The 14,088-nt window shown below is 30.2% G+C and overlaps 2 protein-coding genes across 2 annotated transcripts; one reads left to right on the forward strand and one right to left on the reverse strand.

Moving 5' to 3' along the window:
- Nucleotides 1-2,427: 2,427 nt before the first annotated feature.
- LOC119602289 (endoplasmin homolog) lies at nucleotides 2,428-6,376 on the forward strand. The gene is made up of 4 exons (XM_037953721.1): nucleotides 2,428-2,699; nucleotides 2,834-2,929; nucleotides 3,174-3,256; nucleotides 3,805-6,376. The coding sequence occupies exons 1-4, from the start codon at nucleotides 2,660-2,662 to the stop codon at nucleotides 5,974-5,976; spliced, it is 2,391 nt and encodes a 796-aa protein (XP_037809649.1). The 5' UTR covers nucleotides 2,428-2,659; the 3' UTR covers nucleotides 5,977-6,376.
- Nucleotides 6,377-6,483: 107 nt separating this feature from the next.
- On the reverse strand, nucleotides 6,484-13,212 carry LOC119602288 (uncharacterized protein DDB_G0284459). The gene is made up of 5 exons (XM_037953719.1): nucleotides 13,031-13,212; nucleotides 12,623-12,973; nucleotides 7,223-9,162; nucleotides 6,944-7,160; nucleotides 6,484-6,886 (listed from the first exon to the last, which is right to left on the reverse strand). Exons 1-5 carry the CDS (start codon nucleotides 13,067-13,069, stop codon nucleotides 6,722-6,724), a joined length of 2,712 nt encoding a protein of 903 aa, XP_037809647.1. The 5' UTR covers nucleotides 13,070-13,212; the 3' UTR covers nucleotides 6,484-6,721.
- Between the last annotated feature and the right edge of the window lie 876 nt (nucleotides 13,213-14,088).

Genomic DNA, 14,088 nt, shown 5'->3' on the forward strand with positions numbered 1-14,088 from the left:
ATTCAGTAACTTATCCCTTTGACACCAACTCTTCCCTATCTTGGTGTTATTGCAATCGGGTTTGCCGGGATTATAAACTGGTGATGCTAAATGTTTTGAACAGAGGCCGAACCAGGCAGCCTTATAATTTGATACCATGGGGCTGAGTTTCCATCTTTGTCTTGTCCCGGTTATTGGAGTGTTCCATTCGATATGTACGTGGTGGCTGCGGTTTAAAACCATACTCGCGGGAAGTTTATAAATCGGGATAAGTTCGGTGCTGTAGCTGAGATAACCGATACCACGTAGAGCATTGGAAAAGAGTTGGTGTCAAATGTATATCATACTAAAAATATTTAATTTATTTACATTCAATTTGACAAATGACTGTGGGGAAATCTAACAGGTGGTATGTTGAATACACAGTACCCATATGTGTGAACAGCCTACTTTGTTTTCAAAAAATTTTGACAGGTTTCCTCTCTATGTTTCTCTATGATATTAACCCTAAATAGCCTGATTTTTTTGTTTGAGCGGAAAAAATTAATGTTATAAAACTTACATTTCTAAGCAACTTATGTTCTACAACTTTGTTAATATGTAGTATTTGCCTATGTTATGTGAAAATACCTATAAAACAGCTCTTTTCTGATGAAAAATATGATTTTATGTAACATTTTCGACATCGAACTTTTGTTAGGGATGAATAATTTGGATATTTTGATCGCGTTATGCCTTATATTATAAATTTTGGTAAGACTAGAGTGGTCCCTTAAAGAACCAACCAGAAATTTCTGGTTGGTTTGAAGTAAAGTTACTTCAAATACCTATTATTACAATAATATTAGGCAACGATCCGAAAAATATTTTTTTCTGTTTAAAATGTTGTCGATTTACAACTAAAACTTTTTGTCAAAAGTACACAATATCACAAAATAATTTTTTGAGGTAATTGCATTTTTTTGAACCTGGACAAGTCAAATGAATCTTTATTCCAATAGCGATCAAAGAAATTAGTGCCACTTGCAATTAAAAACATTTTAAAAGTCATAACATGAAGTTGACAAATATTTAAATAACAAAAAACTTGTTTATTGGTTGGTTCCTGGCGGTACCATCAGGCTACTAAGGGTTAACCGTCTTGTCTATACCCGAACAAAATCATTTTGTTCAATACCCATACAATTTATGTGGCTGTTTCAACTTTTTTACATTTCTAGTGTTGTTTTTAGATATAATTACTACAAATAATGTAATAAATCGTATGTACAACAAATTTTTAAGTTTCCTGATTAATTTCGTATCAACAAACATGTTATATGCCTCTTCATAATGTACAATAACTGTGTTTTGTTGCTATCATAGAGTGTTAACGCTTACAGAAAAATAAGCTAAATCTTCAAATTATTTATAATTTCTTAAAAAAGTTTGTTTGTCATTAATTTCCTTCGCTTTCAATTTTATTATCATTAAACAAAATGTTTTTATTTTTGTTAGTAGGGAATTTATTTGTAAAAAAATATTGTTAAGTCGTGGTAAAAAAATAAAGTTTTAAAATTCATGCTTTAAGATTTTTGGTAATGTAAGAATATTTTATTACTAAATTTATTATTAAATTTACTTAGTCATATGTAATGAAAAAAAAATTATCAACATCGGTCAATATTTGTAAATTTTACAAGGTCCAAAAAGAATTTACCCTCATATTCATGAACTATGACACATTACTTTGTATTTTAAACAAAATTTTTTGTTTAGTTCCACTTTTTTCCATAATATATGTATGTATGTATGTATGTATGTATGTATGTATGTATGTATGTATGTATGTATGTATGTATGTATGTATGTATGTATGTATGTATGTATGTATGTATGTATGTATGTATGTATGTATGTATGTATGTATGTATGTATGTATGTATGTATGTATGTATGTATGTATGTATGTATGTATGTATGTATGTATGTATGTATGTATGTATAAGAAAAATATATAACACAATGAAACTTAATTTTTAAAAAATCGACACTAAAATTAATGGGTTGCTAACTTTCAGCGTTAATGATAGCAATAAAACACAGTAGTTGTTTGTACCACCTTAATATATTAATTATAATTTGTAGCGATTTTTTGCACAACTTTGCGGGTTCTATTGAAAGAAAATTAGTAACACTGTTTTGTATTTACCTAAAAAAGTAACGAGTGTGATTTGGACCAATCAAAAACGTTTGCGTGTGAAGAAGCAGAAAAACAAAACAAAAACCTACAGCGTTGTAAAACTATGTACTTCAGGTTAAATAATTTTTATGAATATTTATTAAAAAAAACATTTTTACACAAATTATATTTTTTAAAAATGAATTATAATATAATTATATAGGACAAGACGTAAAATGTTTAAAAATGTGTATATACAATATATTTTTTATCTTTTAAAAATTTAGTACATTTTTGAGCAACTGTGTGTATTTGCTTTGCACAAATTCATAAAGAGACGTTTGTATTGCATTTCTTCTCATTTATTTACTGAACGCGAAACGGAATAAACGTAGAATTTAAGTTGCAAATTTTTCACACAAAAATTAAGAACTGCATTTTAAGCAGACGTGGCCTATAAAAGAAATTGTTTAATTAACATTAAAATTAAATAATTTGTTTTAGTTTAATATAAACAAAATGAAGTATTTGTTGTTACTGGGGTTGTTATTATTTGCGGGTAAGTTTTCTCTTTTTTGTAATAAATACATAGTTTTATTTTTAATACGCCCCTTTAAATGCCGGCTAAATAATTTCTTTTATTAATTAATTTTAGAAATTAAAAATATTAATTTATTTTTTAATTATTGTTAGGTTTTACGCAAATTAAAGCCGAAAATGACAAAGAAGAAACTGCCACTGAAAAAATTGACTTAGATTTGGGTTCATTCAAAGAAGGTTCTAGAACCGGTAAGTGTGAAATTATGAAAAAATCCACATCATTCCCTTTGCTTTTTCTAATGCCACCAACAAAACACTAATATCGCTCGTATCTGGTTTTTTGACTTGTGTAATTGTTTTTGTTTACCACGTCAATGATTATTTACGATAAGATTTAATATTTATTTTCTTTTCCACGCCATATGTAATTACATACTAAGTACCTACCGTTCTTTTTTACTGATACAATTTGGTTTCTGGTTTTTGGTTACAGATTCCGATGCCATTCAACGTGAGGAAGAAGCCATTAAATTGGATGGTCTTAATGTGGCACAAATGAAAGAAATTCGTGAAAAGGTTTGTATCATATAAAAGTGAATGTTAATTTTATTTAATTTATTTATTGATTATGTTCAAAATTAGGTCAACTTGTAGATTACTTTCATTTTTTTGTAGTAATATTATGATGCTTTATTAAAAATAAGGGTGGGTGGCTCTATTTTATATTATACAACTTATTGGTTGTTTAATAGGTATTTGTCAGTTATTTGAATTTAAACAATAAGATTGGGTAATTTTAATATTTTAAAGAATAATTGTGAAAAATATGTTCTCTTCGTGCTAATAACAAATCATTAATAGTAGGAACAGGAATAATCTAGAATTTTAAAATTTTATCTTATGTTAATCTTCTTTGCTGTTAAGTTCTGGTCAAAACTGTTTACTTTTTTAAGAAAATTTAATATTATTACTGATTTTCTTTATTAAGTTTTTTATCATCTTTTTGTACTTGGCAATTCTTGTCGAAGTACATCCCTTCTTGTCCATATTCTGAAATTATACACAGAATTTTTCCCAATTTAAGGAGTTTTTCTAATATTTTCCTTTTTTTAATAATCTTGCAGGCCGAAAAATTCGCTTTCCAAACTGAAGTTAATCGTATGATGAAACTCATCATTAACTCCTTGTATCGCAATAAGGAAATTTTCTTGCGTGAATTGATTTCCAATGCTTCTGATGCCATTGATAAGATTCGTCTGTTAGCGTTGACAAACAGAAATGAATTGGAAAGCAATCCTGAGCTTAATATACGCATTAAGGCTGACAAGGAAAACAAAGTGTTACACATTATGGACTCTGGTATTGGTATGACCCATCAGGATTTAATCAATAATTTGGGTACAATTGCCAAATCTGGTACAGCTGACTTTTTGGCAAAAATGCAAGATCCCACAAAATCAGATGGACAAGATATGAATGATATGATTGGTCAGTTTGGTGTTGGTTTCTATTCAGCTTTCTTGGTTGCCGATCGCGTTGTTGTCACTACCAAGCACAACAATGACAAACAATACATTTGGGAATCTGATGCTAACAGTTTTAGCATTGTTGAAGATCCTCGTGGTGATACATTGAAACGTGGCTCCATCATTTCCTTGTACTTGAAGAACGAAGCTCAGGACTTTTTGGAAGAGGATACATTACGTGAATTGATTCGTAAATATTCGCAATTCATCAACTTCCCCATTATGTTGTGGTCTAGCAAGACTGTTGACGAAGAAGTACCAATTGAAGAGGAGAAACCCGTCACTGAAAAGTCCTCAGATGATGAGATTGTCGATGAAGAAGAAGACGTTAAAGTTGAGGAAGACACCAATGAAGATGACAAACCCAAGACCAAGAAGGTATCGAAGACTGTATGGGACTGGATGTTGATTAACGACAGCAAACCCATCTGGACCCGTAAACCCAACGAAGTAGAACAAAAAGAATACGATGAATTCTACAAGAGTTTAACCAAAGACTCCAGCGAACCCTTAATACACACCCATTTCATTGCTGAAGGTGAAGTTACTTTCAAGAGTTTGTTGTATATTCCCAAAGTACAGCCATCAGAATCTTTCAATCGTTATGGTACCAAAGCCGATAATATCAAATTATTCGTCCGTCGTGTTTTCATTACTGACGAATTCAACGACATGATGCCCAACTACTTGAATTTCATTCGTGGTATTGTCGATTCGGATGATTTACCTTTGAATGTTTCACGTGAAACCTTGCAACAACACAAATTAATTAAGGTCATTAAGAAAAAATTGATTCGCAAGGTCTTGGACATGATCAAGAAGATTGATAAGGAAGCCTATGAGAAATTCTGGAAGGAATACTCCACAAATATTAAACTCGGTATCATGGAAGATCCCAGCAACCGTTCTCGCCTCGCTAAACTTTTGCGCTTCCAGTCATCGAATGGCAAAGGTATCACCTCTTTGGCCGAATATGTAGAGCGTATGAAGCCCAAACAAGAAAACATCTACTTCATTGCTGGTGCCAACCGTGCTGAAGTTGAGAAATCTCCCTTCGTTGAACGTTTGTTGGCCAAGGGTTATGAAGTTTTGTATCTCGTTGAAGCTGTTGATGAATACTGCATTTCTGCTTTGCCCGAATTCGATGGCAAGAAATTCCAAAATGTTGCCAAAGAAGGCTTCAAGCTCAACGAATCGGAAAAGAGCAAAAATAAATTTGAAGAGTTGAAGGCCACCTTTGAACCTTTGGTTAAGTGGTTGAATGAAGTTGCCTTGAAGGATAAGATTTTGCGCGCTCAAGTATCTGAACGTTTGAGCAATTCTCCCTGCGCTTTGGTCGCTGGTATGTTCGGCTGGACCGGCAACATGGAACGTTTGGCCATGTCAAATGCCCATCAAAAATCTGATGATCCTCAACGTACCTACTACTTGAATCAAAAGAAGACTCTCGAAATCAATCCCAGACATCCATTGATGCGTGAATTGTTGAGACGTGTTGAGGCCGATGAAGCTGATGAGAGCGCCAAGGAAATGGCTTTAATGATGTTCCGTACCGCCACTTTGCGTTCTGGTTTCATGTTACAAGAGACCTCTGATTTCGCAGACACCATCGAAAAAATGATGCGTCAAACATTGGGAGTCTCTTTAGATGAACAAGTCGAGTGGGATGAAGATGATGACGATGACACCACAGCTGATTCCAACGAGGAAAACACATCATCGTCTAACGATAACGAAGAGGATGAAGACACACAACACGATGAACTTTAAAAATAATGATCTGCCTGTCGAATGAAGGACAGATGCATATTTGTATATAATTAGTAATCATTTTGTGTGTTAGACTGAATTTAGTTTCGTTTGCAAACATTCGTAAAGAAAGAGTTTTTTTCTTTCTTTTATTTGTCCATCCAAAAGAAAAAATCGCAATCACTATATATTATTTAAACTATTCTTAAACTTGCAGTTACGATTTTTTGTACTGTTCCATTATAAGTTAGCATTTCTTGTAAATTTTTTTTATAATTTAATTTATTTAAAGACACAATCAATAAAACGTCACTTTTCTTTAAACACTTTTTATTTTTGTTAAAGAGATGTCGTGATTGTTGTATAAAAAACAAAAATTATCATCAAATTATTAATAAACAAATTACTATTTTCTATGAAAGTTTTGTTATTATTTTTATTTATTGGAAATAACCCCGAAGGCAGTTAGTCCTCATTCTCCATTTTTTTTTTTAATTTTTAATTTCGCACACTATCAGTAATCTATATACAATCTCCCTCTTTTCTTCTGTCTTTAAAGGCATCACAAAGGGACGTATAGGACCACGATTTATTCTACTTGAATCGAAAATCTTATAGTTTACATTTTAGAAAAAAAATTTATTTCAAAAATAAAAGTACATATTAAAATGATTTAATCAAAGCTCAGCTTTAATATATTATTTGAATTTAAAAACAAAGTAAACTGCGTGTGGAATAAATACTCACATCACATGTTTGTTCTTTTCTAATCGAACATAAAGGAGTTATCATTCTGTTCTTCCATATGTAAACGAAATTCTTCTTGTGCTTTGATTTGATGCATCGCCTCTTGACGATTAAATTTAAATTTTTCCATATACACACGTATTACCCATTCAGGCAGAAGAGCATTGGCGAATAATGTGGCTTGCTGAAGAAAATTGAGAAGAAATTATATTATTTTAAGAAAAATTTTAATCTTGCTTACAGTTGAGCTCTTTGTATTACTATAAACATCTGTTAATTTCTCCAGCATTTTCATTTGGATATTTTGTGGCAGTAGTCTTATTACAAAACAATGGTTTATGCCCTCGTGACCTTTAATATAATCTCTTTTGTAATTATTTTTATAGATTTCATCTAATTCTGTCTGGTATATTGAAAACGTATTCAATATTTCTTCCGCAGGTACATCTTGTAGAGATCTAATATAAATAAGTAGAGATTACATAAATGGCAATGTGATGTAAAGAAAGTTCATATTTACTTAAATTCTACTTCTTTTGGTGGTGAAGTACGCATTTTATCCAATTCTGCTTTAAGTATTGCATTTTCTTTCTGTGTTAATTTTGTTTTATTTCTTATCAACTCCATTTCTTCCTTAGAAGGCAATTCGAAAGATGGTGTTGGTGTTACCGTTTTTGCATGTGTTTCCGCATCAACTTCATTCTTTTCCGTTTTTTCTTTTTTTGTAGTTTTTAGCGGTCGACTTTTTGATGATGATGACTTTGATGTTGATGCTTTTTTTTCCTCAATGTCTGATGATGATTTTTTCTTGCCTAACCAGTTGCCCATCGCTCGTTTTTCCTGCTCACATTCACTACTTTTATCTCTTTTGCGTTTCTTTTTCGTTGATGAGGACGATGAGGATGAAGCACTCTTAACGGATTTCTTGCTAACAGGGGTTTCGAATATTGATGATTTGACTTTGTTGTCGCTGTTAGTTTTAGTGCTGTTCTTCTCAAAATAATTCTCCTCGTCATCGTCGTCTGTGCCAAATAGTTCTTTGTTTTTAGGTGAAGTTTTGGCTGTTTTAGGTTTCTTACTTTTAAGTAGATTAGGCTGTTCTTCTATAAATCGAATTGGTTTGCTTGGTGATCGTTCCGAACGCCGTAGGGATTTATTAACATCAGGGCTAATTTCTTTTGGTTTTCTTACTCTCTTTCTTACTTTGCATGGAGATGTGTCTGTGTTCGATTCCGTAGCAGATGAAATCGATATATTCAAACTACTTGTATTGTCATTGGCTTGCGATAATTTTGTTTTTTTCTCTAACTTATTGTGGTCTTCGAATTCATCATCACTGACTTTTTCTGCAGTTTTCAAAACTTTTTTAGCTTCAACAAGTGCCTCCAAAAATTCATCTTCACTCGATGATGAGGTACTTCTTCTTACGTGCTTCTTTTCCAAGTTCGTAACTTTTTCCTTTGTTGAAGAAATATTTTCTTTCACATCTTTTTTCTTTTCTTTTGCTTTATGCGTCGTACTTTTATCAGAGGAATCCAATTTCTTATATGGCTTTTCTTTTCTTTCTTCCGATTTATGAGACGCACTTTTATCAGTTGGATCTAATTTCTTATGTGCCTTTTCTTTGATATCTTCTGATTTGTGAGACTTGTGTTTATCTGTCGAATCTGACGTTGTATATGGCTTTTCTTTGATAACCTCTGATTTGTGAGACTTGTGTTTATCTGTTGATTGTAATTTTTTACGTGACTTTTCTTTACTCTCATCTGTCAAGTTCTTTAATTTTGATTTCTCAATATTCTCGGACAGTCCAACTGGAATTTCATCGATAGTCTTGGAACGTTTTTTTAATATTTTATTGTCATAATGACTATGTCTATCCCTGCTACTTGAACGTTCTTTTTTGCTTTTATGCTTTTCCTTAGAATTATTATCCAGTAGTTCTGGTAAAGTATCTAAAGTCTTAGTTCTTTTTCGATGTTTCTTAATATCGTAATCTGTTTCAGTAACTTTTCGATCTGAAGATTCCTCCTCTATTCTATGCACAGGCAAACCGGTGACTGGAATTTCCTTACTTTTCGATGTATATTCAGTCTCTAGTCTTTTCGATTTCTTGAATCTACTTTTTTTCGGAGAATCAATTTCATCTCCAGTTTCAATAATAACCTCATCCGAACTTTGGCAATTTTCAGTCGGTTCTGATGTATTATTGGATATTATTTCACTTAATTGTGGTTGTTCACTTTCGGATGTTTCAAGTGTGTTTCGTTTTGGTGAATTGCTGTTTTCATTATATTCAAGAAAATCTATTCCAGGGGTTTTAACGGTATCAATGTTATCCGCCCGATATCTTTTATTAGATGGCGTATATGGTTCATATGATAATGGAATGCTTAAAATATCGGTTGTTGTTTCAATTAGTGGTTGTCCTTCTAATTGGTGGGTTACATCAACTGGGGTCTAAAAATACATTGGAAACGAAAATAGTTTAATTTGGTAGAGATATATATATATGTATCTACACGCTAAGTTCCTCCTAAAACGATGCGATGTCACATAATTTCTGAAGTATGTAGTTGTATAAAGTGAAAATTTTTCTTATGGATTTCAACCTTCCTTAGAAGAATTAAATAATAATTTTGTCTATTCGTCATAAAAAATGAAGAAAAACATGATATCTTTTTCTAAGATATTCAAGGATAAAGGACATTTTCCACCAGGACTTAACGTAATTTTAATGAAATGTCAAAAAAGAGTAATCGAAGTCCTGTCGAACGAAACATAATTTGTTAAAATCGGATAACTTGTTCCAAAGTTATTCAGTCATCAACATTTCTAATTTTGAACAAAAATACCCGACATGCCCTACTTTAGAGATCCATAACATATGAACCGAATAAGTTAAGGATTTATGCGTCATGGAAACTGCATTAAGGAGTACAATATATGATCCTGATTTGAAGAAAATCGAAGGGGACGAAAATTTAAAACAGCTTTTTTGGTCGATTTATTTTGGATCGATTTCACCTAGCTCAAATACAAGTGGACCCCATGAATATGGCTAGAAATTTTAAATATGTTGATGAAATTTTGCACAAGTTAGTTCATGTACCCAGAAATTATATTTTAAACTAGACTTCAGAAATTGATTTAACCTTCACAACTGACTGAAAAAACAGTATAATGATAAAATTTTTGATATATCGAAAATGAATTAAAATATAATATAACAGAGGGTATATCTTTACATTAAAGTCGAAAGATTAGACTTTAAGATGACATAACAGATTTTTTGAACAAAGTTTACTTGACGCTGTTATAACGTCTCGAATATTGCCAAAAACTTGTTTTTTTTCAAACTGATGACATGATATCTCGAAAAGCTGATGTGATGAATAAATTCTTAAGGTAGATTGGGATTCAGCGCTGCTCAATCTTAACATAGTTATGTATTTTGTTCTATGGGTTAAAAATTTGTTAGTCTGTGTTATTATACACTTTGTTTCAATTTCTTAAATTATTATTTTGCTTTATGAAAATGTTGTTATTGATAATACGTTATTTGACAAAAATAAATAATCCGAGTAGAACAAGAAAATGTTTTTGAAATTTGCCAAACACCTCCAAAATCTTGAGTTACGGATTAAAAACCGGCTTTCGTAACTTTAAGCACTTATAACTCAGTAACTTAGTTGAATCTGAATCATAAAATATAACTTATGTAAATAACTCTTATATAAACATAAATCCTTCCTCCAAATTTTTTGAGAATCGGCCAATATTTAGCCCTATCCCCAATATAAAGCATCTCTCGGAAAATCTGTTTTGGAAATATTTTGTATTAAGAAAAAGATCAATAACGTCGTCAATTGCTAACGGATTTTTAAAAACAAAGTCGCGTTTTACTCATGAATAAACGTGGGTTTCTAATCAGTTAATATATAGTACGGTTCCTAAAATACTTTCAAAAACATCTCCAAACTTGGATAACAGTGCAAAACTAAAATAAAAAATATATTTGCTGATGAAATACATACATATCTCTCCAGGTTACTTAAAGGTTATATATGTCATTATAAAGGCATTAGCTTCTGCTTTCTACATCCGCAGATAAACTTAAAATCGGTTCAGATTCAACTAAGTTACTGACTTATAAGTACTTAAAGGTACGAAAAACCGGTGTTTTGCCCGTAACTCAAGATTTTGGAGGTGTTTGGCAAATTTCAAAAACATATTCTAGTTCTACTCGGATCCACCTTTCAAAAAAATAGTATCACTTCCAAGGTATTTCAATTTTCGTTTATTTTGTCTCACTGTGTAATCAATCAAAAAGTCGATTTTTGTTTTGTTGTTTTGCATTTCTGGTGACGATATATTAACGGAAAATGTGTTCTTAAAATGTTTTTAGAATAGTATTATTTTGTATAAGAATATCCGGGATACTTCGAATAAAACCACAGAAATATGTGTCTAATAAATTTAAATTGTCTATAAAATGTTGATATTATTTTTTTTATATTTTCATTTAAATTTTATTTTTTGGTTAGAGCTGCGGAGGCTTCTAGTACACGCTACACAGAAAAAATTAATTTTAAAAAATTTTCAATTAAACGATTAATCAAAAGTTTTAAAAGGGTTCAATTCATTTTATATTTGATTGATAAAAATGTATAATCAAATACGTATTTAACAACAACAAAAATAGAAAAATATAAAAATTTTGTGTACGAAATCAATTATAAGTAGTAATCGAATATACAATTTTTGTTATAGGTTGAACTTCAAAAAATAAAATAATTGAAAACGAGGTTTTGGTAATTGAAATCGTTTTTCAGTTTTTTCTGTGTAGTAGATCACTCAGGATTTAAAATTTTATGATTTTAAGTTCAATATTATAGAAAATTCAAAAAGTAACATTTGAACAACATATTTTAATTATTAACACAAGATCAACATGTTAAATTTTATGTTTATAGGTTAAATATCATAGAAAATTCAAAAACTACCATATGAGGAAAGAAAAGTTATCAAGATGTAAGAGGGAAATTCTCATTCAATCAGGACCAAGTACGTCAAAAATTCTTGTATATATATTAATATTGTTAAAATTCAATAAAAGCGATTAAATAAAGTTAAATAAATTCTTCCTTAGTGGAAAGTGCAATAAAAAGTGTATAATTTTTTCTTTTTCGAGAATTTAATTAAAATATGCGTTTAATTGCCTAAAAAAATTATCCTTTTAATAAAGTACCAAACATGCCTCAGTACCCCAATATCAAAATAAAACTTTAATAGATTAATTTTTAAATTTTATAAATTTTTTTTTACAAGTTTTATAAAAATTGGTTAAATAAGTTTTAATAAAGCAACAAAGAAACAAAAAAAGCTAACTAAATTACAGTACCGTTTACTTAATAAAAGGACGGAATTTAAAAAAAGTTGATAGACAGATAGATAGATAGATAGATAGATAGATAGATAGATAGATAGATAGATAGATAGATAGATAGATAGATAGATAGATAGATAGATAGATAGATAGATAGATAGATAGATAGATAGATAGATAGATAGATAGATAGATAGATAGATAGATAGATAGATAGATAGATAGATAGATAGATAGATAGATAGATAGATAGATTTTGATTCCTATTTTAAATTGCATTCAATTAATAACATGTTGTGAACCACTTGCAAATTAAAAGAAACAAATGTTTTTTCGAATTACATCAAGGCAACGTTAATCGACTCATTTCTGTAATACTTATAACAGTAAAACATTAAACTTAACACGTTGACGTAAATGACGGCTATAGACGTCGTAGATGCAAATTTCTCAAAAAATAAGTGTGAACGTCGAGTTAGCGAAAATTTCATTTCTTACCTATAAAATTATTATAAATAGTGACATACTTACGTTTTGGAAATTCAGTACACACTCTAAAACATAACTGGCTTCTATAATATCCTCTACAACACCGCCATCACCTAGTTCATCTTTCTCGCAATCATCATTTGCACCCAAACATTTGTAAAAATGTTTTAATGATAATTTTGATTTTTGCACCTTAACCTCAATGTGGGGCTTTATCTTAAAATCAAGGCACTTCTCATCGTTCCACTCATCGTTGGCTGTAATAAGTTTCTCTAGTTCTCTATCGAATGTATTCCATTGTTCTTGTCCTAAACATCTACAAGTGTTATTTTTAAATTTGCGGCTTTTCGAAGATGTCACTTTAATTTGACACAATACTTTTTTGTTATTGTGCTGCAATTAAAAATGGAATGTATGGATTTGCCAGAAAACCATTTACAAACTACTTACCGTGTAAAAATCCAAAATTGTTTCACAATTTAAATTCATCTTTGTTCTGGATAATTAATATTAACTACATTTGCATTGATTCAAAATAAAATTTTGTTAAACAATTCGATGCACTTGCTAAAAACAAAAAGATAAATAAAGTTTTACGTTTGTTTATTGTTTACTACAGCTGTTTTTGTTATCGAAAGTGTTGTGGTTGTAGCGAGTAATAAATTTCATACTAAGTATTTGGTGGTATGTATTTGGAAAAACTCACCACAAATAAATGAAAGTACAATAAGGTTTTCTAAATTCTCGACGTTTTTTGATTCCCAGGAATAGCGAATACATTCCCAATGTAATAAAAAAATCTTTTAAAACGCGTTTCGGTGATGCTTTATTGAATTATTTAACAAAAATAAAATATAAGTTAAATATGTACATATGTATGTATATTAGGGATTGGCATTTTTGCAGATTTGAGAATTGAATTCGAATAGAGAATTAAATATATGAAAAACCACGGTATGTATTATTATTTTGCGGTTTTTAAAAAAGTTCACGCATCAAATGCAATAATGTTTTTCATTGCATACAGGTATTCTAGAATCTAGATTATTTTGGAAAAGTATACATATTTTATTCATTCGTTATAAACCTTTCGTAATAATTTTTTATATTATTAAATAAAACTACAAAATCTATATACATATGTATGTATAGAAAAATTAAAGTGTGTTTGTATGTATGTATGTATGTATGTATGTATGTATGTATGTATGTATGTATGTATGTATGTATGTATGTATGTATGTATGTATGTATGTATGTATGTATGTATGTATGTATGTATGTATGTATGTATGTATGTATGTATGTATGTATGTATGTATGTATGTATGTATGTATGTATGTATGTATGTATGTATGTATGTATGTATGTATGTATGTATGTATGTATGTATGTATGTATGTATGTATGTATGTATGTATGTATGTATGTATGTATGTATGTATGTATGTATGTATGTATGTATGTATGTATGTATGTATGTATGTATGTATGTATGTATGTATGT

The sequence above is a fragment of the Lucilia sericata genome, unplaced genomic scaffold, assembly GCF_015586225.1.
Source record: "Lucilia sericata isolate MDLA Ls3-8-SP2 unplaced genomic scaffold, ASM1558622v1 Contig000218F_arrow, whole genome shotgun sequence".
In the NCBI taxonomy this organism is placed as follows: domain Eukaryota; kingdom Metazoa; phylum Arthropoda; class Insecta; order Diptera; family Calliphoridae; genus Lucilia; species Lucilia sericata.

Coding starts and splice junctions, on each gene's coding strand:
- LOC119602289 (XM_037953721.1), top strand. CDS start 2,660: ATGAAGTATTTGTTGTTACTGGGGTTGTTATTATTTGCGG. Junction 2,700..2,833: donor GGGGTTGTTATTATTTGCGG/GTAAGTTTTCTC, acceptor AATTATTGTTAG/GTTTTACGCAAATTAAAGCC. Junction 3,257..3,804: donor TGAAAGAAATTCGTGAAAAG/GTTTGTATCATA, acceptor ATAATCTTGCAG/GCCGAAAAATTCGCTTTCCA.
- LOC119602288 (XM_037953719.1), bottom strand. CDS start 13,069: ATGAATTTAAATTGTGAAACAATTTTGGATTTTTACACG. Junction 9,163..12,622: donor GTGTACTGAATTTCCAAAAC/GTAAGTATGTCA, acceptor ATGTATTTTTAG/ACCCCAGTTGATGTAACCCA. Junction 6,887..6,943: donor GTAATACAAAGAGCTCAACT/GTAAGCAAGATT, acceptor AATTTTCTTCAG/CAAGCCACATTATTCGCCAA.